Here is a 22,164-nt window from a genome sequence, read left to right on the forward strand (position 1 = left end):
TCTAAGATCGCGTGACGTTGACTCAGAGGCAACCAAAGGAGATCGTACCCTAGGGAAGAGGACCATTCGGCACCTGTCGGGGAATCGCCTCAGTTGCAATCAACGAGGATGAGGTTGACAGTCCCTTGTTGCCCTACTCTAGACTCCCACTTCGAGATCAATCTGTGAATCGGAGAGCTTGGGTGGCGGCTTTGAGATTCAGCAGCATTCTCATATTGGGATTCTTGAGGACCTTGCATTCCTTTTTGTGGTTCTTGCCCTCTCAGGCCATCTTTTGGCACGCCTGCAGCTCGTCAGCATTTACGTTCAAAATCGCACGTCGACAGTAACGTACCGTATCACAATAGTAGTAGTAACCACAGCCGCCACAATTCTTGCGCTCCTGTGCTTCCTTGCCACAGGCTTGACACGGCCGAGTGTCACTTTGCTCGTCAATTCCTCCAGTGTACTTGACAAGCTCTGTGTTCATCTGGTAAAGGTCTGCCAGTCTTAAAAGAAAGGCCTAAGGTACCATATGCGTCAATAAGCCACCATTGGTTGAGATGATGAGTGAGAAAGCAGGACTGACCCGACAAGTTTCCAGCTTCTCCACGCGAACTCCCTCCCTTCCATCCAAGAATTTCTTGGTAGTGGTATTCAAGACTGCAACAGTATGCCCAATCTTGTATGAGCTAGGATCGACCTGCGCATTTCCATCTGGATAGATAGCGACGAGGAACGCAAAGTCGCATTTGTCGCGGCAGACGAGGACTAAGCGGGTAATGAGTCGATTCTCACGATCTCACCAAACAGACACCAATTTGTCGTATTGCCGTAAGCGCCTCCATCTTCGGCGACCTCATCTTGGTCGTCAGCCTGAAGAACGTCAGGAAAGTAGAAGAAATCATCACAAACTCATCATAGTTGGGCATGATGACTTCTTCTGGATGATTTCTGATCACCCCACGTTTGCGATTGCGCTTGCAAGTTGCAGACGATCAACCTCATTGTGATGAGGCCGATGCACCGCCCCACATTCGGAGAGTTATCGGTGCTCAGCCACAGTCGCCGAAGGCTTATCTGAGGTATTCAGGGTCCAGGGGGTCGCGCCTCAACTGGAGCTCTCACAAACGTAAGGATACAAGCAACTCAGTCCGAGGCAGTGGCTCCTTCGCCAGGGGTTAATAATAGTATCACCACTCGTTTCAGCTTCTCCATCCTTCAACATCGGAGTGCCATTGGTATCAAAACCGCAGCAGAAAAGAAAAAAACATCCAGCCCTAAAAGAGTTGGCTCCTTGTCTACGCTGTCCAGCCACGACTACGGATACGGATAGTTATGCTTACCTGACCATTTGCTACGACCGTCAGCAGGCTCAGACAAGCCTCAAAATCTCACGCGAACCTCTCTGCTGGCCAATAGGCCCATTACCAGCCGATCCTTGGAGCATTTCTGAGCTGTGCTATACTACTATTCCCTGCACTAACTCGCTAGACTCGGCAAGGTTGTCACCCGTGTTTGCTAAGCTCCCCAGTGGTTCCAATCCTTCGGGTGACGTCGTTTCCTCTTTGGAGGACTTTGTTTGCCTGTTTGCTTCAGCCTTTCTCAAAGTTCCACACACGGACAAAACTTCGGCATCAGATGCTAGTGCATCCATCCAACCATCCATCCATCCCTCTTTTTCCTCCTGACTGCCCATGTCCGTGGTGGGAAAGTCGGGACAACCAACCGCCCACCCCGTGTGGGAACAGACCATCAGACGAAACAAAAGACGTCCTGGCCGCTCGCGCCCCCTTCCATACCTTTTACACGACTAATCATCTATCCCTTGAATCCTTACCTTACCTCTCCTCTCTATTGACTGTTCCTCGGAAGGAAACGTGGTTCATTATAGAGGACAAGGTTTATCTCCTCCTCCTCCGCCCACGTCCTCGAGACAAAGAAAGAAGAAGCGGACCCGAGACCCCAATCCCCGCTGATCCTGAACCAGACAGGGAAGCAAGCTGACTGAGATATCGATCTTTTTGGGGCGCACGACCGACGACATTGCCACTTTGTACAACTTTCCCTATTGCTGTCACCACCTCGGATTGTTCTTCAATACCGTCCAGACGACGGTTCACCAGCTCCCGTTGTTCTACGGAGTTGTTCAACGAAGTTACCTCCAGAAGAGAACCACCAGTCGCATACGGCTCCGGCCCCGCCATCGTCATCGTCATCGACATCCGGGGTGTGTACCACCACCACCACCACCACCACCACCAAACCAACGGGACCTCCGAACCCACGACGCCAACACCAGATCATTTACACCATAAACAAGAGGAAAGATGCCAGCCCACCACAGCCTCACGATCCGCATCCCCCTCCCCAGCATCCTCCCCCCCGAAGCCGTAATCGAAACCCTGCAATCCCAATCCCCCGTAATCCGCCACCAACCCCTCGTAACCCGCTACGAAAAGGTCCCCGTCCCTCTCGCGAGCGTCGTCTCGGACGCCCACTTCCTCGAAGACGGCTCCCGCCTCGCCTGCTACAAGGTCTACGAAAAAGTCACGGTGGTCCCGGGCGTCAAAAAAGAAATCAGTTTCCCCGCCGTGCTGCAGAATATCCCCAACGGCCTGCGGTCCCGCGCCGAGGCCCCCGGCGGGGTGCGGGTCTGGTCCGAGTGGCTCGTCGTGCCGAGGCCGGAGGAGCGGTGGCCCGGAGAGCATGGCGGGAAACTGGAAGGGTATGTGCAGGGAGACTACGATCTCGTCGAGACGACGAGGGTTGAGACAAGTCGGATGTTGATGCCGCTTGTCAAGGGGCAGATGGAGGGGGCGCATCGTGATATGGTGCAGAAGGTGCTTGACGAGGTTGCGCAAAAGGTTGGGAGGGCCAAGATGTAGTTGGGGCCCCACCCGTCTCTGATATTGGAAAAGACGGCGAGGAGGATGGGAGGGTCTGGCGTTTATTTGGGTAAGGAAGTGCTTTTAGATACCACATGATTTGTTGCGAGTTCGCTTTTCAGCAGAAGAAGCAGGGCATAGGAAGATGGTCCCAGGCAATTTCCAGGAGAAGGCTAAAGGGAGGCAGTACTGTTTGAGAAATACACGTAATGTTCTTCTCATGATGGCCATCGTCTACGCAGACTGAGTTGATACCGAAAATCTTCATCTGCACAAGAATAAGGGGAACATCGCTACTTGAGTTCTTAAATGGTGTAGACGAGCTTGCCGGCGCTGACCTTGCCCTCCTTCAACTCCTTCAACCCGACAACGACGCCCTCGAGGCCGCTGCCCCCTTGGTTCTTGACGACGCGGATGGGCTTCAGCTTGCCCTCGGCCAGCAACCCGCGGCTGATTTCCCAAAACTTTTTGCCGAATTCGTAGTTTTCCGGTACGGGGTCCCTCTTGCCTGTAAGATGACGGTGCCGTTAGTCTTTGGGGGGGGGAATCAGAAGAGAGGGAAGATGAGATGCCCCGCGACACAGGGCCCAGACAACAGGAAAACAGAGGGGGAACAAAAAAAAAAGGGGAAGCCTCACCAAAGTATCCAAACTCCTCCCCGAAAACGGTATAATACAAACTCATCCTCACCTCCACCTTGTCATTCGCCTCCCTGACGACCTTTTTATCAACAGGCAACAGGGTCCCGATCACGCCTCCCCTCGCGCTGCTCAGCGCCTTCGCCACCAGGACGACGCTCTCGTTGGTCGACTGGCAATCCCACGCCAGCGTGAGCTCGTCGCCGGTCGCCTCGCGGATATCCTCGGAGACGGTGGGCGACTTGTAATCGTAGACCTGGTCGGCGCCGAGCGACTTGAGGTAGTCAAAGTTGCGGGGGGACGAGGTGGCGAGGACGCGGTAGCCGGAGAGCTTCGCGTACTGGATGCCCGAGATGCCCATCGCCGTGCTGCCGCCGTAGATGAGGATCGCGGGGGCCGGCGTGGCGGTCGTGGGCTCGGTCGGGAGGGGGAGGTTGAGGCCTTGGTAGAGGCCCTGGCCCTGTTTTGTGTTTTTGGTACGTGGTTAGCAAAGGTTGTCCGAGAAGAAGAAGAAGTTGGCTGTAATGGGGAGGGGGGTGGTAGATGAAGTAGACATACGACTGTGGTGACGGCGATGCCGAGCGTCGCGGCCTCTTCGTCCGAGATGTTCTCCGGCGTCTTGATCTGCACGTCGCCCTTGACGGCGATGTACTTTGCGAACGCACCGTCAATCTCTCTCAGAGCGTTGCTGTGGCACTCCAACGTCAGCCTCCTCTGTCTCTCTCCCTCCCTTCTTTCAAGGAAGCCAGGCCGAGAAAAACAAAAAAAAAAAACTCACGATCCATTCACAGGCCCGCAGATCCGATCCCCCTTCTTGAAGTCCTTCGTCACGCCCTTGCCCACCTCCTCGACAACACCGGCATAGTCGCACCCGACCCAGATGCCGACGCAGCCCGCCTTGTCGGCGAGGTCGACGTGCTTCCAATCCGTCGGGTTGATCGCCACGGCCGTCGTCTTGACGAGGATATAGTCGTCGGCCGGGAGGGTGGGGATCGGAGCGTCGACCACCTTTGCGACGCCCGCTTCGATTGTCTTTACCGCTTGGTTTGTCGCCATTGTGTGCGTGTGTCGTCTGAGCAGGTAGGTATCTGGAGTGCCGATGTGTCAGTATTGGTCCTTGTCAAAGTGTCGTGTGGAAAGCGAGTCACTGCCTACTTACCTCTGTGTTGATAGCTGTATGGGTGTGAAAGTTGTAAAGTGTTGTTATTTGGAGGGGGTATCTAGTTTGGTATCCAAAAACCCAATTCAATCGCAAAAGCTCTAGATCAACAAGCCCCTTTAAGTAACAATCCAGTCGGCATTTGCGTCGTCAGGGGGAAAAAAAAGCTCCTCTGCCCCGATACCGATAACCCCTCCTTGCCCATCGTCAAGCCGGGCCTCCCCTCCAGCTTGCAAATGCTTGCGTAGCTACCTAAGGTCTGTCAAGGAGACCAAGACAGCAACGTAAAGGTAGGGGTCCATGTCCCAGCCAAGCCAATGCGGTGATGAACGGAACCATGTTATCCACACTAGCTCGAGATGTACGTGTGTGTTATTCCCACCGGCATCATCGATTTTTGCCTTCTGCCCCGCACTTCTCAGCATAGGTACTCAAAGTAAGTAACCCGCGGAACAGACATTGTTCTTGGTAACGCGGGCGCGCGATGCACCCAGATCTTCCTTGGTAAATCGCGGATGTTTCTCGTTCCCGAGTCTCTATTTCCTAAAGGTGGTTGGTTGGGGGGTGGGAAGCCGAAGAGCCCGCGGCGACTTGGGAAAGCTATGTAATACCCCGGACTTGTTGCTAGAAATTCGAGGCCCGGAGCTTGGGCCGTCCGTAGGTATCCGTAGGTCTCCTCTTTCTCGGCGCCGCGGCGTAACGGTGCCCTCTGCTGCTTACATAGGTACTTTACCTTGCGGACAACGAACGACGGTAACCCCCGGGTGCTCACTTTTATCAGATTCCGGCGCCGGATACGATCCATCGCATCCATTGGAACCGGATGCTTTCTGCGATCTATCCACCACCTTGGGAATGCCAGCCTCCGTGGCAATACGTACTATTATTTGGCGGTCAAGTCAGAGTGAGGGGTACGCCACAGCCGACCCCGCGATGCAGTGACAACAATCTTATCGCCGATAATCACCCCTCCATCCAGTTATCGCCCCTCGGAGGGGCACAATCCCATGCCGCACTTGCTTTCATCAGATGAGGGTGTTGGCGCCAGCATGTATAAATGTAAAAAAGGTTTCGTCATAATGGTATCTATAACAACGCGTTCTAAATCCTGTAACCAGACCATCCGCGCAACGTCCTCTGAGGGCGCTGCTAACGCTGTTCCCGTACATCCGCTTGTTCATGAAGCGCCACATCCCCAGAAAATAAGTGAAGAATAAACCGTGTCGCAGGCAATTGGCCGCAAAGAAGACATAAAAACAAAGAAAATGGCAAGTGAACTTAAATCACCCTGTTACCGACCACCATAATCACTGGCATATCCGACTTCACCAAAATTTTGACCCATGCCGCCTTCTCCGAAACCTGTACCCGGTCCACTGACATACCCACCGTCGTCGCCTTCGTAGTCACTGGCATCGAATGACGAACGGCCCGATATGTCGTCTTCGAGACCGCTACTCGCGTCTTGCGCGGACCAGTTCATCTGGGCCAACGCCGGGTACTGGGCCAACAGAGCAGCCGGCAGCATGTACTGCCCACCGGCGTCCATCGGATAACCTGGCTCCATGCCCATACCGGCCGCCATATTTTGCATGTTTTGTTGCTGCATCCGCTGCTCCTGCCACGCGCGCTGTCGGTCGAGCATTTCCTCGTCCAACAAGGGCTTAATGCAGATTCTACCCGCCTCTGATCGGAAGTGTCGGCCAAGCGCGTCGGCACGCGCGAACCTGCGACCACAGCCCCACTGACCACCAGCCTTGAGGTCTCCCTTGCATACAAACTTCTTTTCTCCAGAATGCAGACCCTCGTGTCTCTTGCGGTCGTGCTGTCTCGCGAACGCCTTGCCGCAAACTGTGCAGACGAAGGGACGCTCATCTGTATGCGTTCGTAAGTGAGACCGAAGGTTGTAGGCTCTAGTGAAGCGCTTGGGGCAAAGGGTGCACTGGAATGTTGCCGGGTGCTTCTGAACACGTTTCGAGTTTCCGTTGTCCTGGGCATTTTGATATTCAGGATCCGCCAGTCTAAGCGCGATAACGTTGTTTGGCACGGCTGAGGTAGATTGTCGTCTGCGACTAGGGCTTACAGCTCCCCGATCGAGCGGGGAGAGCGATCGTGATGAGTCTCGGCCGGAAAGATCAGATCCTAGATGAGGCGACAAGCTGCCGGCAGAGGTTTGCCGCACCATACCTCCTCCGGAGCTGTTGAAGGGATCTGTCACTGCGCGGGGTCTGGATCGCGGGCGGCCTATTGGTACTGTTAGTCCCGACGTGTCAACTTTGATACCATCACGGTGCCTTACCTCGCTCTGGCGGCGTGAGGGAATCCTGATCCATCTGGTTCTTGGGCTGTTCGAAGTTGTTTTGTCTTGCCGTGGGCGCGAACTCGATGTTGATGGCCGGTGCCTGGGGCATCTCCGGCTGTTGCAGAGTCGGGAACGCTTCTTGCCCGGTGTAGCCAGTACCACTGACGAAGCCGGCATTCTGTGCTTGCAGGCCAAAGTTGGCTGGTTGGTTCAGCTCGGGCATCGACTGAGGGAGGATGCGCGGGGAGATGGCCGGGCTATGGGAGGGGCTTCGCCCTTGGAGGTTAGGACTGCCCAGGGCGGGGTCCGAGATCGTGAAGTTGTCGAAACCCTGAATCTGCTGGTAGAGACCAGCATCTTGGGGTCGCTGCATGGGCGAATGACTCTGGTCGATTCCATCAAAGCTGTCGGCGCTCACCAAGTTCGGAGACGGTGCAGCGGAAGAGACGTCCGAGTACTCGGACGGGGATCTCCGGTGGCCTCGAAACTGAGGCTGGCTCCATTCATTCAGTTGGTTCGGCAGGAGAGCGGCCTCGGGACCAAGGGAGGCATGTCTGGAGTGACCCGCGCCCGAGGGCGGCGAAGAGAACTGGTGCTGGTTGAAGGCCGGGGACTGGTGTGCGGAGGGAGTCTGGTGGGGGTCCGGGTTGAGGAGGTGGGGAGGTGTAGGAGAGTGGTGGCTCTGCGGCATAGCCATGTTGTTCATGTCACCGGGGTTGAGGCTCTGGTCGAAGACACCGGTGGTAAACTGCTGGTCGTTCTGGCCGGCGTTGGGAAACAGGGCGAAGTCGCCGGAGGGGAAGCTGTTGGGGTCGAGGAAGCCGGCTTGGTTCTGGTTCGCAAAGGCAGCTCCGGGCTGGTTGTAAGACTGCTGGTTGGGTTGCTGGCCGTTGAGGAAATTGTTTGTGTTATTAAAGCTGGAGAAGTCGGCGGAGGCGGCTCCGTTGAAGGCTTGAGTTGCAGATTGATCCAAGCCGAGACCGAGACCAATTGATGCTTCGGTATTGGGCTGGAAGGGATTCGGAGACGGAGAATGCGAAGGATGTCTTATATGAGGCTGTTGATGCCCCGCAGACGGTGAGCGACCGCGCTGGCCTTGTTGATCCATGATGTAAATGGATGTCGGTACTCGGGATGGAGGGATGTCGTGTGTACGTGGATGCGATTGCGGGAGTATGTGTGTTGTGTGTTGCTGTCTTTAGAATCGGGGCGAGGCAGTTCACAAGTCAGCCTTTCAGGCACCGCACCGCCCTGGGGCTGTGCTGACGCGCGAGCTGACGGCACACAAACTGGAGGCGGCGGGGGTACAGTCGCGGACGACGAGATGTTATTCGCTGTCGCGAATAGGTTTGCGCAATGGTAGTTTGTGTGGATGAGTGTAACTGAGTGACAGCGATGAGTAGAGGGTCAAGTAGCGACGCCGGAGACGGATGAAGGTGGTGACTGGAAGTGAAGAGGGTTTGGCGACGTTTTGGGGGCGTTGGAGAGAGAGGGAGAGAATAGCGTAGCGCGGCGGGAGATTGAGTGGTAATGTGCCACAGTGTGCGAAGAAGGAGTTGAGATGGGGAAGCGAGGACAGGAGGGGACCGGACTGAGAGACCCGGCACCAGGGCAGGCCCACGGTGTGTGGAATTGGGGTCTGAGGGAGGGTAGGTAATAGAGCGTAGTAGGTAGGACTTGGGATTCGAAGGAGGAGAGAGACTTGGGACTTGGGACTCGGGAGCCTGTCCGTACCTTGAGTGGGAAGGGGAGGGGAGCGGAGGGGAGGGGAGTGTGGACGGTGACGGTGGGACAGCGAGGTGTGAGGTGCAGGGTGAGGTGGTTGACGGGCGACCTGGTTGGCTGGCTGGGATCCACCCGAGCGGCCCAATCTGGCTGGTTCCCACAAGGCTGTGCACGTTTGAGGATGGATCTTTCGGCCGGTGTCTTTGATTTGGTGGAAAGGTGGTACCACGAGGTGGGATTGTACCTGGAGTTGTGCCTGAGATGCGTGCCGGAACAAAGTATTCCGGACTTGAGAGTCCCAACGTTGGGTCAGGTCGAGGTACCTCTGCGTGTGTGCTCTGCAACGGCGCGCTCCGACTCGGATTGGCATGCGCTTAGGTGATGGATTGTTGGTGCTTTCCACTTGCTGCTTGCTCTGATCCGCGCTTGGAGTGTACGCAGTACCTTACTCTAAGGTGCTGTCACTTCCACGCTGGGGTGCTGGGCTTCTTTGTTTCCCGGGTACAGAGCAATAACAGCTCCTTCTCTGATGGGAGCTACCTACCAAGGTACCTCTCGTACGTACTTGTCAGTCTTTCGTCGCTTTCTGGTTGAAGTGTACGTTGGCCGCGCGTGCAAAGACGTGGAGCAGACTGCGATCCGGCACGATGGTATGCTACCAGCCGACAGGTAAAATCCAAAAATATCTTCTGCCTCTCTTTGCGCTGCAGGGATCTAGACGACTAGTTGGCTGTACGGGTACGGATACAGGTCAGCGTCTATCGTAGCTTCTCGGAGCTCTCAGTCAGACTCAGTCAGACGATAAGTTGGCCCTTTGCTTGCCACCTTACCAAGGTAAAGTAATCAGCAGCAATCAAGGACGTTGCTCCGTGTCCAAAGCTCAGAAGGTCCCAACCATTACTTTGGGGTGTAGCTTGGAGCTAGGTCCGCTCGCCAGCCTTTGACAGATGCTGCTGATGACTGTTGAGGACGGGCTCGGTGCGTGCATGTGCGTGTTTGCTTGCTTGTTTGCTTGTGATACATGCGACGAGACGAGAATGCGAATGCTCAGATGCGAAAAGCAAAAGACGGTTTGATGCGCAGATAATCTTTAGAAGCAAGGTCCTCCTCTCTGCGTCTCCCGTCCGTACGGAGGGCGCCAACAACCAATCCAGCCGTGCCAGCAAGACTCAAACACTGTTGTGGTAGTAGTAACGCAAGGGAGGGCCTTGGATGGATGGGATTTGATACTGGCAGGTAAATTGTAATAAGCTCGTGCTGGGAGTCTCGACATTGACATTGTTAGCATCGTGGACCCAGGCATGCCGACTAATAAAACATCTAGGCAGCAAGAAGAGGGCCCTTTTGCAGAAACCTTGCTTTGCTAGTGCATGATGGTCAGAGGTCGAAGAAACGGGCGGGAAACGGCCGGTCGGAGGGGTAGATAGGGGTCTTGTTTCGAACACGCACAATCCAGTCTATCCAGATAATGCACCCCGACGACTCGAAATCTGACGAGACTGTCATTGTCACTGGTGCTAGTACTGGTGAGGGGAGCTCAGCGGTCATCTCGGCGGGCATTTGCTTCCTATCCTGACAGGACTGGGCATCCAAATTCCAACATCCGATCCAGCATCGCATAGCATCCATCCCTTCTTGGTCCACCATCATCTCAGCGGACAACAATTCTCTACAACTTGACGATGCTCCTCATAGTACAAAGCGTCTTCTCCCCCAAATGGAGTAAATAGATGTCTATTCTTGTCTTGGGTCTGCCTGCTTACATGTAAGACTCTAGACTCGGAATCACCCCTAAGCAGATGCTAAAAAGTGTTAGCCTCAGAAAGGCACTTTACCTCGAGCACTTGACATTTCCACCAAAATTTCCTGTCCATCTGTCTGACTCTAGCTTGACTTACACTGTCTCCCACTCTGTCCTTCTCCCTCTCCATCAATAAGCTGATTGTAAGTTACCAGACTTGGCTGTCATCTGGTTCCCTGTTCCAGCTGTTCCAGGTCCCGGTGTGTTAGTAGCTTGCGTTTCCGTTCACTCAGTTGAAAGTACCTCTTCGCAGTAGGACTGGCTGAGAGTACCTCCACCACAGGGGCATAAGGGCACAGGGGGGTGGCCCAAGGCCCCAAACCCCCTCCAAGGATTACCGTGTACTTGTGACTGCAAGTGTTGGGTTAGGCGTTCTTGCTTCTCGAATCTGCCTTGAGTGGATTTCTTGTTTCCGGTCCGTGGCCATCCACTGGCTTCCTGCTGCTTGACATTGGCCCAATAATTTGAAATTACACTATTCCTCGCCTAGCCTTGGCATCTATTCTTTCTCCTACACATGCTTCCAACCAGTCAGCATCGAAAGAGGCATCTTGATCATGCCATCGCATGCCAGCCATTTACACTCTGCAAAGTATACTACACCACTCACACCGATGCCACGGCATAGGGGATTCTAGCACTATGGGTTTGGCTCTAGAGTTTAGAGTCTAGAGTCTCATGTCTCGACACACCGACGCACTTCCACTCCCCTACCGCATCAGCGGCTTCAAGAGTCCCGTCACCTGTCACTGGTGATCCCTGCGCCCTCGCCGTCGTCATCGTTGTCGTTGTTATTCTCGCCCTGGTCCAGACTGCCTTAGCTGCCGGTCTGTCAGGCGCTGATTGACAGGTCCCATCCACCCACTTTTCAATTCCAACATCCAGCTCATTAGACAACCTGATACTCAATGGAGCTCTGCTAGATGCACGATGTAGACACTATCACGCACCGTCACCAATCAACATGAGCGTTGGCCCTGGACCCGCCAACATACGGTCTACCTCCCATGCCGCTCTACGCTGACGATCCTCCTTTACCGACATCGACGCGGACATCAGATGGAGCAGCCTACATGGAGCAGCCTACATGGAGCAGCAATGAGCATCAGACATGAGATGAGAGCGGACAGGCAAATGCCGACTTCATCAAACACTGGCACCACTAAGAGCTGCCGTCAGCTCGCCAACGTGCCAATGTCTCGCGGGTGGGCACGCGAGTTGGATCCAACCTCGTTTCCCCCGAATAAGCAATCCGGATTCCAAGCATCGCGAGCTGATGCTGACGCCCATCACAGCTACTTGCTCCGCCGGATCGCCTATTCGTCAGTGAGCGAACACAGCAATGTTCAATCCACCCTTGTGCACCCCTCTACATACATCTCTCTGCAAGGCCGGCACATGCATTCCTCCCAGATACAGATCGAATGTGGCTCGAGTCTAACAAAGCATATGACTGACTACGTATTTTGATCAAATATTCAGACGGATGGACTAAATGTCATCAGCACTGCCACAAACGACGTCCAATCGCACTAGACAGTAGATGCCGAGTCCGCCATACTCATCCATCAAGCTGTGCAAACATAGGTTGCTGCCACCATACAATAATGTTTTACAACTCACAGTAGAAGTTAGCGTCATCATCTTCAGGTACGAGTCTCACCGTCCCGTTCCTTGGTGCAAGGCACAAGTTGTGCCGCCAGATTTGCCATGAAGCTGACCCCTCCAATATTCATTCGTGTCACAAATCATATGAGCTACCACCAGACATCTTGGGGCCGGGTTACTTGCTTCGATTGTCTCGTAGTCCCTCTAACCAACTTAAGCTCGATGCAGGCGTTTCTCGTTCCATGAGGTCTTGGATGGGTCTTCTGCAATGAGGCGCAGTCCCGCGTGAAACAAGGACCCCATCGCCATATCACAACCAGCACCAACGGTCTTGTTCGACGATATGAACCACTATGAGATCAAGTGTCTTTACCGGATGGCTTTCCATTCCCCAAACTTTCTCAAATGCCTACAGTCCACGATGTCTCCCTGCTCAACGGGCCAATGACGGCCCCGTCGCAAATCTAGCGTTGCTGCAAGACGCGGAATCGCGCCCGACACAGCCACGCCGGCTTCGTGGCCCCTTGGCCCCCAAAATGCCAGGCGTGCCAGGCCATGCGGGCATGCCCACTCCGATATGAATAATGACATCAAGCATATGGTTCTTTGCAAATCCACCGCGCGGCAGGAAGAAGCTTATTCGAGAAAAGGTGCCCCGTTTCAGGTCCATCCGGCAATCCAAGGCCGTGATCGAAGCGAGGGACTCGACCTTTGGAAGTTTTGGAACCCTTCGATTTCTCCACACACCGCGCGAAGCTCGGGACCCATGCCATGCCGGAGCGGGCCCTTCTCTCGAAAGCTCAAGGCGGGGAGCTGTGCTGGCTGCTCATGTCCAATTTTAGAAATGCCTTTCGGAATACGAACCGGACCGCACGGTTGGTACCTGGCATGTGTCCAACAAACACCAACCCGTGATGGCAGTCGTCGCGTCGCCCTAGGCGTTGTCACCTTCCCCGGAGATATGGTAGTGTAACTTATCGCCAAAAACGTGACGGGGCCAAGGAAACCAGATTTTTGAATTGGAACTCTTTGTCAGCACTGAGCTGGTGGCTGGAGACTGGAGTTTTGGAGATCACGCCATGCCCAGACCTTCAACTCTAGGCAGCCATATTAGATTTTTGTTTTGGCTCTTTTTTTTCATCCGATGAGACGTCGTTCATCCCAAGCAGACGAGAAGGCAATGCCACAGCCCCCCGCCAGAGATCTTTCTTACCTACCCCCTTGAGTGGCAGTGCTTCGTCGATCATTCTGGAGAAGAAACCGGCATACTGAGTTCCCCACTAGTGTAACGAGATGCTCGCAATGGCAGGTCTTCACATCAGCTGCTACTTGGGCAATTACGCCAACTTGCAAATGGGAAATTGGAAATTCTCCTAATGCCATTTGAGACTATTTCTCTATCGCGGCATCAGTCTGAATCCGTCAAAGGACCCCGTCTTTCCGATATTCAATCTCTCCGTTGGGTCGGTACTCGGACTTCAAATGCCGGTCGACGCCCCTTGAGTTTTGGGGCAAAATGTGTTTGGCAAGGCTTAATTTGCAATTCCTTCTTACATGAAGTCTGTCTATGAGTTTCTTCCCTCGAAACAAAGAAAATATGAAGACAGAAAAATAGTTGGAAATCTCAAAAAGTTCCACTGAACCCCAAAGACCGATGTGATCCCTTTTCCCTCTAGTGTACAATGAGTAGGGTCCTGTCCGTCTCTCAAGTAATAGCAAACTCCGTAAAACGCCGGCCAGTCTCCCTGTTCTAGTGGTATCATCAGTCTTCTTCTTTTCTTACAAGTCTTATTCTTCCTCTTTCTCTTCCTTGCCTTCTCTGGCCTCCCTACTTCGTCCTCTTCTTTAGCAAACGCAAAGGAAAAGGTGTCGTGGTTCTGTAAAGATGGACGTTTCGTAGCCCGAGAAAGCCATGAACATGGTCGTACAGCAGAAACTGTGACGGCTGATATCTCGCGGGCGGTCGTAAGTAATCGAAACCCCCAAAAGTCGTTTAAATGACCTCGTTACGCTCGAACCCCTGTGCTCTCAGCGCGGCGTTGGGCTTATCGCCGTCTTTGTACTCGCTGACGAACGGGTTCGGGTCCTCCTTCTGGTTGAGGTTGCCGAGGGTATGGTTTACGCCTCTGTGAACGGCCTCTGCAATTTTGTGTTAGCCCAATATCATTCATCTTCTTCCTCCTCCCCGTCTTCAGGAGGAGAGATGAGGTAAGAAGGTACGCACCATCAGCCCTGATGTACAAAATCAAATCCTTCATCGTCCTCTGGCCCTCGGGAATCTTCCAATACTGCACGGCGATATCGGGGATCACGAAGTTCGGATCGGACCACTTGGGCAGCAGGCCCTGGTCGATCTCGTAGAGGCACCGCGTGTACGTGTGCACGGCCTCCTCCTCGAGGTACCCGACGAAGCGGTGGGTGATTTTGGGGGAGACGAGGTACGACAAGAACATGCCGTTGAAGAAGACGCCCTGGGCGCCGAGGATCATGACCTTCATGAACCAGCCCGGCTCCGACATCTTCATGAACGTCAAGAGGTGCATGCGCTCGTTGAAGCTCTCCTCGAGGAGCGTCTCGATCCAGCCGTTGTCGCGCTTCATGCGGCGCAGGCTGCCGAGGTGGCGGAGCATGCCGGCGACCATGCCCGGGACTGTTTCACAGTTGCCAGTCAGTCTTGTACCTCTGTACGTCTACAGAGAAAGAGAAAAAAGGGGGACTCACCTCCGGCAATACTCTCCAGAAAGATGAACCTTACCAGCCACTGCGCCTCGGTAAGCGGCTTATCGGCCACCAGCGACGTGGTGGGATTCTTCTTGTCGACCTGCTGCTCGGAACCCAACCCCGTGGCGCGGTCCATGAACCACCGCGCGACCCGTACAAACTTCCACGCCGCCCAGTCGCCGACGGTGCGCGGCGCGCGGTGGTCCGGGACGATGTCGTGCATCTGCTGCTCCGTGTACCCCGGGTGCGGCCACGCCGGCGCCGTGAGGCGGATGTGTTCCGTCTCCTTGGCCGGGAAGAAGTCGCGGAGCTGCGTCGCTCGCGTCGTGGAGAAGGATCGGCTGGTGCCGGGGGTCACATGTTGCCGGTGTTGCTGGAACGAGGCGGCGGTGATGCGGAGGCCGGCGAAGGAGGTTGTGGTGGTGGTGGTGTTGTGGAGCGCCGCAGCGGCCCGGACGAGATGGGCTGCTTGTTTCGGCGCGCAGAGGCTGGTTGATGCTCTTGATGATAGCATTGGGAAAGGTGTGGCAATGTAGATTGTTTTGGTGTAAGTCGGGGTGTTGTGTGTGTAAGCCGAGTGACCAACTCTAAGAGTGATGTCAGGATATAGTGATGTCAAGAATGTACTTGAATACTGGTGATGATGGAACGAGAGTCGTACGGCCTGAGGAACGGCTCACGGCCCAGAGTCTTATATACCAATTGGAGGGGTGGTGGTTATACATGGTCGTTATTGATACGGCGATGAGTGCGTGTGGGTGTGGGGGGAGGGTGCGGGAAGGGGAGCAGTAAGCAAAACCTGTCAGATGGCAGACATTACACAACGACATGAGCCATGGTCAGGGTATCCAAATCTGAATTGTCGGCGAGGATGTGATTACCCAAGCCGACGAGGAAGAATAGGAATGGAGGGGGGTCCTCGACGAAGAGGGATCGGGTAACCCAAGCCCCCATGGAATAGAGAGAAAGGAACCTGATGTAAGAGCCTCAGGGAGACTTGTGATCCATGCGTTGGTAGTCACAGAAAAGTCGCCGAGAGTACGCCGCCGACAATAGGTACGCTAAGGTACAGCAAGTAAACGGCAGTGCAAAAGCGAGAGAAGTAAAAAGTCAATTAGCCTTTCTGGTTCCGCATTCTCTTGTCTGACGTCTTGCGGTCCCGATGTTACGGATACAGATGGGAACGCCGTCTTAGTGGGGGCGCAGGCGCGGGCGTCGGTAAAGCAATGCAGATTGGATTTGCAAAGGCCGCGGAGACAGGGATGCCAGTGCGCCGTAGGGCGTAGCGGAACCGACTAGGCCGTACGGAGGAGGAAGTGTGGAAATGTTGTCAAGTCAGCTGGACCAGATTGGCGGCGTCCATGTCGGGTCGCATCGGGATGTGAGTATTTTTTGTTCCAAATGCTCGACGTGCGCAGTACATCGGGCGCACACAGACATGGGCTCAGCTACAGATTTCGTTCCGCTCCATTTTCGTAGGGATGTGATTGGATGGGATACTGTCAGCTTTCTGCCCTTTCCCTTCGACTCGTGAACTTTTGTTGTTGTCTCTTTTACCAGTCAGAAACCAGCCGTCGTAATACAGAGGGTCGTATTTTGGTGTTTGCTTACTATTGCTTGCAGCTGCAGTGGTATCTTGTGTAATGACGGAGCTGAAGTCTGTCGATGTACCGACTTTCTGCCACGCCACTTGCATATTCAAAGATACGCCCTAAACGTCCGCATGTACGACTGAACAGTCATAGAGGGACTATACAGAATCCTCGAGTCATGAAAGAGAGGAAAACCTGTCGATATCTTGCTCATTGGAGAGGTTCTAGAGTTGAACGGCGATTGAAGATCGCCCTTCATCTCCACTTGACAAGCTCTGGAGCCCGAGGAGGCCGTAGCGCCACTCTACCAGACCAAACTTTCAAATCCCGTGTTGTTTGGTCCCTGGCAAGCTGGCACAAGCACAACAATCTACGACATGCTCCGGGGAGCAGGGCGGAAACTTGTCACCCGACCCCGACCCCGACCCCCGACTCCGATATTTCTCTCCGGAGGTCCAAGGCCATGCCATGTAGGTCGTAACGGCTTCCTATTTGGGTAGCGTTGCTTCAAGTCCAAGATGAAAATTACCCGCCCTTGATACGGAAATCCTCACAACGGGGACGAAATATCTGGGTTCTTAATAATGTTTTGCGTGTCATGAATTGGGATCGATGAGTTGACCCATTTGATGGATCAGAGACTGAGAAGGATCCATCGGAAATCCGCTCGTGGGTTCTGCCAAATGCCCAAATAAGGTAATGTAAGGCGCGGCAGCTTAGATACCCGAGGGGCCTATCAGGTGAAGGATTTTTCTGCTGGTCACGCTGGCGCAGTTTGAGGTTGTTTTCGAGTCAATATGCGGACATCGGGAGAAGGCGGCTCTGCTGACGGGGAGCAACATCCGGAACGCTAGGGGAAGCGAGCCATGACCTCGACGACAATAATAATGCCGGTAGTACCTGAGGCTATTCATGGTGGACAATTTGTTATGTCTTACGAGGCTCCACCTTGCGTTCGCAACCCCTTCTACTGTCGTGCCTGCGCAGATTTTTCACTGTCCAACGATACATTTTGTATACAAATGCAATACCTACAATGGACAGGTATCAATGTTGCCCGTATGCTGGACCAGCTTTCAGTATTTGATACATGATCATCGATTCATTTGTCCAGATGGATCGTCGTCCTGACATTTGATGCAATGGTGGCTGACCTTCTTCACCACGATCCGCTAGGGACCGCAAGCAATGAAAGCAAAATGAAAAATCTTCAAGTTGAGAATTGGGGTTCAAAAATTCCCTGGCCGGCCGAAGCCAACCAGGAGTGGTCATAGTTATAGTTTTCAACTAGCAAAAACACGATCTCGGACGAATCCTCACTGATACGCGTAAAGCCCTTGCACTCAGATGAAGAAGAAAAAGACAAGAGAACCAGGTAAGATCGGTGGTGGGAGGCGGCCTTCTTATAGATTTTGCGAGATGGGCGAGGTGGGCCCGCAATCAGTAAACGGTACGTACCTGAATTGGTTGCCCTGGGTGCCTTGGGGTCCCGTTTTCCAGGCAGGTATCAGCCACCAGCCTCCAGGTTCCTTCCTTTCGAATGGCTTCTGGTGAATGCCGCAGGGGTTGCCTTCTGCATGACCCACACGCAGGGATCGACCTGCCTGCCCTGAATACCAAGGTACATACCAAGGCGACCTCTCACGATGCTCTGTGAACATCGACCTGAAGGCTTCGTAAGTTTACACTCTTATACACCATGATTGCTGGTGGACAATCTTTGGTAAGTGGATTGTTATCCCAGGATGCTGACCAGAATATCATCATCTCCAGGGCCCGAAATCATTTCTCTCCAGCCATCTGCCAACAACATGTTTCGCTGATGTCGTGGTTGTCCCCTTGGCGACCTGGCTTTATCTCATCATTCTATTGATTGGTCTCCCTCTATGTTTGCGCTCACTACGAGCTTCGGCCTCAGCTTCAGCCGGGCCGTCACACACGGCCGGGGCACCCACGGCAGGAGACAAAGTCGCGGTGTCAACATCAGCGTCAACATCGGTGCCGCCAGCAACCAAATCGACCTCGGTGGCCGTCAAGATTGCCAGCGTCATCTATTACATACTCATAGTAGCCATGCTGGCCATGGCATCACTTGAGATTGCCCGTCTCATCGTCGCTCAGCTCGGGATTGGTCTCCTTCCTTTCACATACGTTGGCATACTCGCCGCTCTGGTCCTCCACGTTGCTGCTGCGTCGACGACTACAACTTCATGGCTTGGCGGTCTGCATGTCTACAGGGGCGACACGCGGTGGCGATGGACTGTCAAGGGTGTCAACATTCTGTACTGGGTGATGTTGATGTGTGTGATGGCAATCAAGGTTGCCAGTCAGGCCATGGAACAGAACGTACTCGGAATTAGGACGGGTCAACAGGCGCAATATCCTATTTCGGATTCCATCACGGACAATGCGACCATGATAGGGGTGGAATTTGTGCTGTTGATCTTGGAGTTGTTGACTATCTAATCATATCACAGTGTAATAGAAATTCTAAGAGCTGAGAATTGGGCATCAGATGGGGAGCACACCAAACTGATCGTGCCTTGTGGTAGAAGTGGCGCCTTCCTTTGCAAAGTGACCGTGTGGCTGTGCGCGAGCCAAACAGAGCAGGCGCGGGGTCATTTTGGTGACTCACTGCATAGAAGCGCGGGATGTCCACGAGTCCTTCGTGAGGCCTTCCTTCCCTGAATGACTAGGCGTAATCTTTGCGAGAGGCATGACGTTGGTGTGAGTGGAATTTGACTTGATGTGGCAGCTAGTCCACTGAGGCCAACGAGGCCAAAAATGAGACTCCGTGAAAGTGTATTGATGGCGAAGCTTCCTCCGTTACCTCAGCAAAAAATGAACCAGGGTCATGGCGGGGTTGTGCTTTCAACCACCACATGCCAGGGGTTAGGGAGGAAAAAAAAAAGATCTAACCCCTCCACGACGTTCAAGAAGAACCCCGCATGCCGTTTCCAAAGTAATTAACCAGAATGTGCAACGCCAACGTTGTCTCGTTGGGCGCTTTTGTTAAAGAGCTGCGCTATTGCTCATCTTCAGCTTAATCGCAGGATCTAGATTCACTGCTAGGGTAGACAAGATAGCGTACAGTCAGGTTTCCTCATTCACTACTAGAAAGACGTACCTTAGTGAAAGGGCAGAGGGTCATCCGCCTGCCCGTACACATCATATCCAAAGCGGCATAAACACCTCACTGAATGTCTTAAATAAGAAGGCCTGCAGAAGAGACGTCTCCTGCGATGAGATGAGTGCAAGCGCCAGAGCCTTTCTTCCGTTTGGCATGCGTCCATGAGTGAATGTAAGTGGACTGGAATTCGAAGCTCCAGCGCACTCCCCCCGCTACTGGCCGTGCTGCCGCTGCCGCCTTCGGCCTGGCTGGGCTGGGTTTTCCCTTCCTCGGGCTCTCCTCTGACGGTCTCTTCCCAAGTTCCTGCCCAACCACAGAGCCCCCTTGTTTTCCACAACTTGTTTCCTTCCCGACTTCAGCCAGACCGGACGGACCTCCCACTCCCCAAACTCTGTCCAAAAACTTCTTTTCCGATACCAACATCTCCGGAAAGATTCCTTAAGCCGTCGTCTCGCCGCGCTCTAGATTCTTGCATCTTTACCCTTTGGCCCCGCGTTCAACATCTCAAATCTGACATCATGCCTCCTAAGAAGTGGGGTGAGTTATGCCTTGTCCCGCACTGTACCGCACCACACACGCACACAAATAATCGTGAGAGGCAAAATGTCGCGATGATCTGTCCAGTCTGGCCAGCGCAACTGCTGCCTCTCTTCTCCCCAAACGACATACTTGCTATCCATTTAGGACTCTACTAACTTCCGTGTTCCTCACCTAGACGAAGAGAGCAGCGAAGAGGAGAGCTCCGGCCCCGCTTCCCCTATCGGCGGTGCTGTTCCTATCCGCCGCAAGTTTGAAGACGAGGAGGATGAGGATGACGTACGTTAACGAAGCTACAAGACCAACCGCGTCGCCGCTCGTACACTAACTCTTTCCATAAAGGTTCTCGACTCCTGGGATGCCGCCGAAGACTCCGAGGTAGAGCGCGAAAAGGCTAAGAAGGCCGAGGAAGCAAAGGCCAAGGCTCTCGAGGAGGCTAAGAAGAACAAGAAGACCAAGGCCGAGCGCATCGCTCAACTGAAAGAGGAGCGTGCCCGCCTCGATGCCGACGACTCTGGCGAGGAGGAGACCGAGGCTGAGCGTCGTGAGCGCCTCCGCCGCACCGAGAAGGAGTCCGACCTGAAGCACGCCGAGGATCTCTTCGGTGATATCGGAGTCCCGGCCGGTCGCAAGGCTGTCCTCGCCGGCTCTGCTGTCCAGATTGATCCCAACGACCCTACCAAGACTGCCAACATTGCCTCTATGCCGCTCTTCAACCCCGTTACCAAGACCCAGTTTGAGCACCTCCGCACCACGCTGACCCCGATTCTCGCCAACAACGCCCGCAAGGCTCACTACGGCCTCTTCCTTCAGGAGTTCTCCAAGGCCCTCGCCAAGGATCTGCCCAGCGACCAGATTAAGAAGATTGCCAGCACTCTCACTGCCCTTGGTAACGAGAAGATGAAGGAGGAGAAGGCTGCTCAGGGCGGCAACAAGAAGAGCAAGGCGGCCAAGACCAAGGTCTCCGCCGTCGTCAGCCGTGCTCCCGCAGCTGACACCGAGACCTACGAGGATGATGGTTTCGGAGAGTAAGTCGATCTCTCAAGACTGCTATCTGCCATGAAATACTGACCCTTCGCTCTTCTTAGTGATGACTTTATGTGAAGCAAAAGGCAGGGTTGCATTATTCTCCCGCGCCCAGAGCTCAGCCCGTTGCATCTCAGCGAGTCTGCTCCGTGCCAACGGATCTGGCGCGGCTTCGTACCGAAGCTTGCCACAGCGACTTGGATTCAAAGCGCAAGTGTTGCTGTCGCGGACCCCGGCTGCGTCACGATGTAGATGGGGGTTCGGCATGATGAGGGCTCGTGGGCTACTGGGACTGCCGGGAAGGCCATCTGATTTAGACTGCGAGAGATGGCATCGGAAGTGGCGTCGCCTCAAAGCAGGAATGACGCTGATCATGGGGAAAAAAGCATTCACGGTCTAGAGGGCGAAGGGCCCAGTGCATTTCGCGCATGATATCAAAGAAGCTCCCTACAGAAGGGTAGTTGTGGACAGCGTTAAAACATGATAGAATCGAATCATTCGAGTAAACTTGTGTCGTGCCTGTGCCATACGTCTGGAAAACTAGATGGTACGATAGGCTGGAGTACCTCTGTCTCTACGTCTCCAAGGATATATGTCATCTCTATGGAGCTATCCCCAAACATTACGAGTAAGTAATGGGTCACTCTCCGTTAAGAGATGTCCTACTTGTACAGAATTGCTTTCTCAACCAACTATCCACCTATCAAATCTGCTATATTCCGTAAAGGCCTTGTCGCCTACGGGCAACTGAACAGCCACCAAACCCCACCCCTCATTCACCATTTAGGTCTCAAAGAGCAATAGCACCCCCAGCTTACTTTGAAGGAATCATGGTATTCCGGTGGTTGGGTCTCACTCGACTAAAGCAGCCGCCCGCTTTCCTCTCGTCGTTCCATCTTCTCTTCCATCGAAGCCCGAGAGACAAGATATCCCGAGACCTATGGGTTTCCAAATCCAGGTATTTCCGTAGACCACCCATAGAAGGGGGAGCAGTCCTGTAGCTAGCTGCACAGCTTCATGCAACCGAAAACAAGGGTCCGCGGGGGAAAGCTTTGTGG

At 54.0% G+C, this 22,164-nt stretch overlaps 8 protein-coding genes across 8 annotated transcripts; 3 read left to right on the plus strand and 5 right to left on the minus strand.

The window, feature by feature from the left end:
* Nucleotides 1-262: 262 nt before the first annotated feature.
* Nucleotides 263-911, minus strand: CTAM01_07849 (uncharacterized protein; the record flags this gene model as incomplete). The annotated part of the gene is made up of 5 exons (XM_060523870.1): nucleotides 263-283; nucleotides 335-502; nucleotides 569-750; nucleotides 786-855; nucleotides 891-911. The coding sequence occupies 5 exons, from the start codon at nucleotides 909-911 to the stop codon at nucleotides 263-265; spliced, it is 462 nt and encodes a 153-aa protein (XP_060381617.1).
* A 1,398-nt stretch (nucleotides 912-2,309) lies between these two features.
* CTAM01_07850 (uncharacterized protein) lies at nucleotides 2,310-2,867 on the plus strand (the record flags this gene model as incomplete). The annotated part of the gene is made up of 1 exon (XM_060523871.1): nucleotides 2,310-2,867. The coding sequence occupies one exon, from the start codon at nucleotides 2,310-2,312 to the stop codon at nucleotides 2,865-2,867; it is 558 nt and encodes a 185-aa protein (XP_060381618.1).
* Nucleotides 2,868-3,172: 305 nt separating this feature from the next.
* On the minus strand, nucleotides 3,173-4,561 carry CTAM01_07851 (zinc-binding dehydrogenase; the record flags this gene model as incomplete). Its single annotated transcript, XM_060523872.1, has 4 exons — nucleotides 3,173-3,375; nucleotides 3,506-3,965; nucleotides 4,064-4,193; nucleotides 4,284-4,561. The coding sequence occupies 4 exons, from the start codon at nucleotides 4,559-4,561 to the stop codon at nucleotides 3,173-3,175; spliced, it is 1,071 nt and encodes a 356-aa protein (XP_060381619.1).
* A 1,394-nt stretch (nucleotides 4,562-5,955) lies between these two features.
* On the minus strand, nucleotides 5,956-8,074 carry CTAM01_07852 (uncharacterized protein; the record flags this gene model as incomplete). Its single annotated transcript, XM_060523873.1, has 2 exons — nucleotides 5,956-6,908; nucleotides 6,964-8,074. The coding sequence occupies 2 exons, from the start codon at nucleotides 8,072-8,074 to the stop codon at nucleotides 5,956-5,958; spliced, it is 2,064 nt and encodes a 687-aa protein (XP_060381620.1).
* A 219-nt stretch (nucleotides 8,075-8,293) lies between these two features.
* Nucleotides 8,294-9,061, minus strand: CTAM01_07853 (uncharacterized protein; the record flags this gene model as incomplete). Its single annotated transcript, XM_060523874.1, has 1 exon — nucleotides 8,294-9,061. One exon carries the CDS (start codon nucleotides 9,059-9,061, stop codon nucleotides 8,294-8,296), a length of 768 nt encoding a protein of 255 aa, XP_060381621.1.
* Nucleotides 9,062-14,093: 5,032 nt separating this feature from the next.
* CTAM01_07854 (alternative oxidase) lies at nucleotides 14,094-15,335 on the minus strand (the record flags this gene model as incomplete). Its single annotated transcript, XM_060523875.1, has 3 exons — nucleotides 14,094-14,239; nucleotides 14,325-14,750; nucleotides 14,822-15,335. 3 exons carry the CDS (start codon nucleotides 15,333-15,335, stop codon nucleotides 14,094-14,096), a joined length of 1,086 nt encoding a protein of 361 aa, XP_060381622.1.
* Nucleotides 15,336-18,059: 2,724 nt separating this feature from the next.
* Nucleotides 18,060-18,879, plus strand: CTAM01_07855 (uncharacterized protein; the record flags this gene model as incomplete). The annotated part of the gene is made up of 2 exons (XM_060523876.1): nucleotides 18,060-18,089; nucleotides 18,187-18,879. 2 exons carry the CDS (start codon nucleotides 18,060-18,062, stop codon nucleotides 18,877-18,879), a joined length of 723 nt encoding a protein of 240 aa, XP_060381623.1.
* Nucleotides 18,880-20,061: 1,182 nt separating this feature from the next.
* Nucleotides 20,062-21,184, plus strand: CTAM01_07856 (translation initiation factor eIF3 subunit; the record flags this gene model as incomplete). The annotated part of the gene is made up of 4 exons (XM_060523877.1): nucleotides 20,062-20,080; nucleotides 20,259-20,359; nucleotides 20,423-21,108; nucleotides 21,169-21,184. 4 exons carry the CDS (start codon nucleotides 20,062-20,064, stop codon nucleotides 21,182-21,184), a joined length of 822 nt encoding a protein of 273 aa, XP_060381624.1.
* Nucleotides 21,185-22,164: the final 980 nt, after the last annotated feature.

The sequence above is a fragment of the Colletotrichum tamarilloi genome (genome assembly GCF_030869305.1).
Source record: "Colletotrichum tamarilloi strain Tom-12 chromosome Unknown Scaffold_25.1, whole genome shotgun sequence".
Classification (NCBI taxonomy): domain Eukaryota; kingdom Fungi; phylum Ascomycota; class Sordariomycetes; order Glomerellales; family Glomerellaceae; genus Colletotrichum; species Colletotrichum tamarilloi.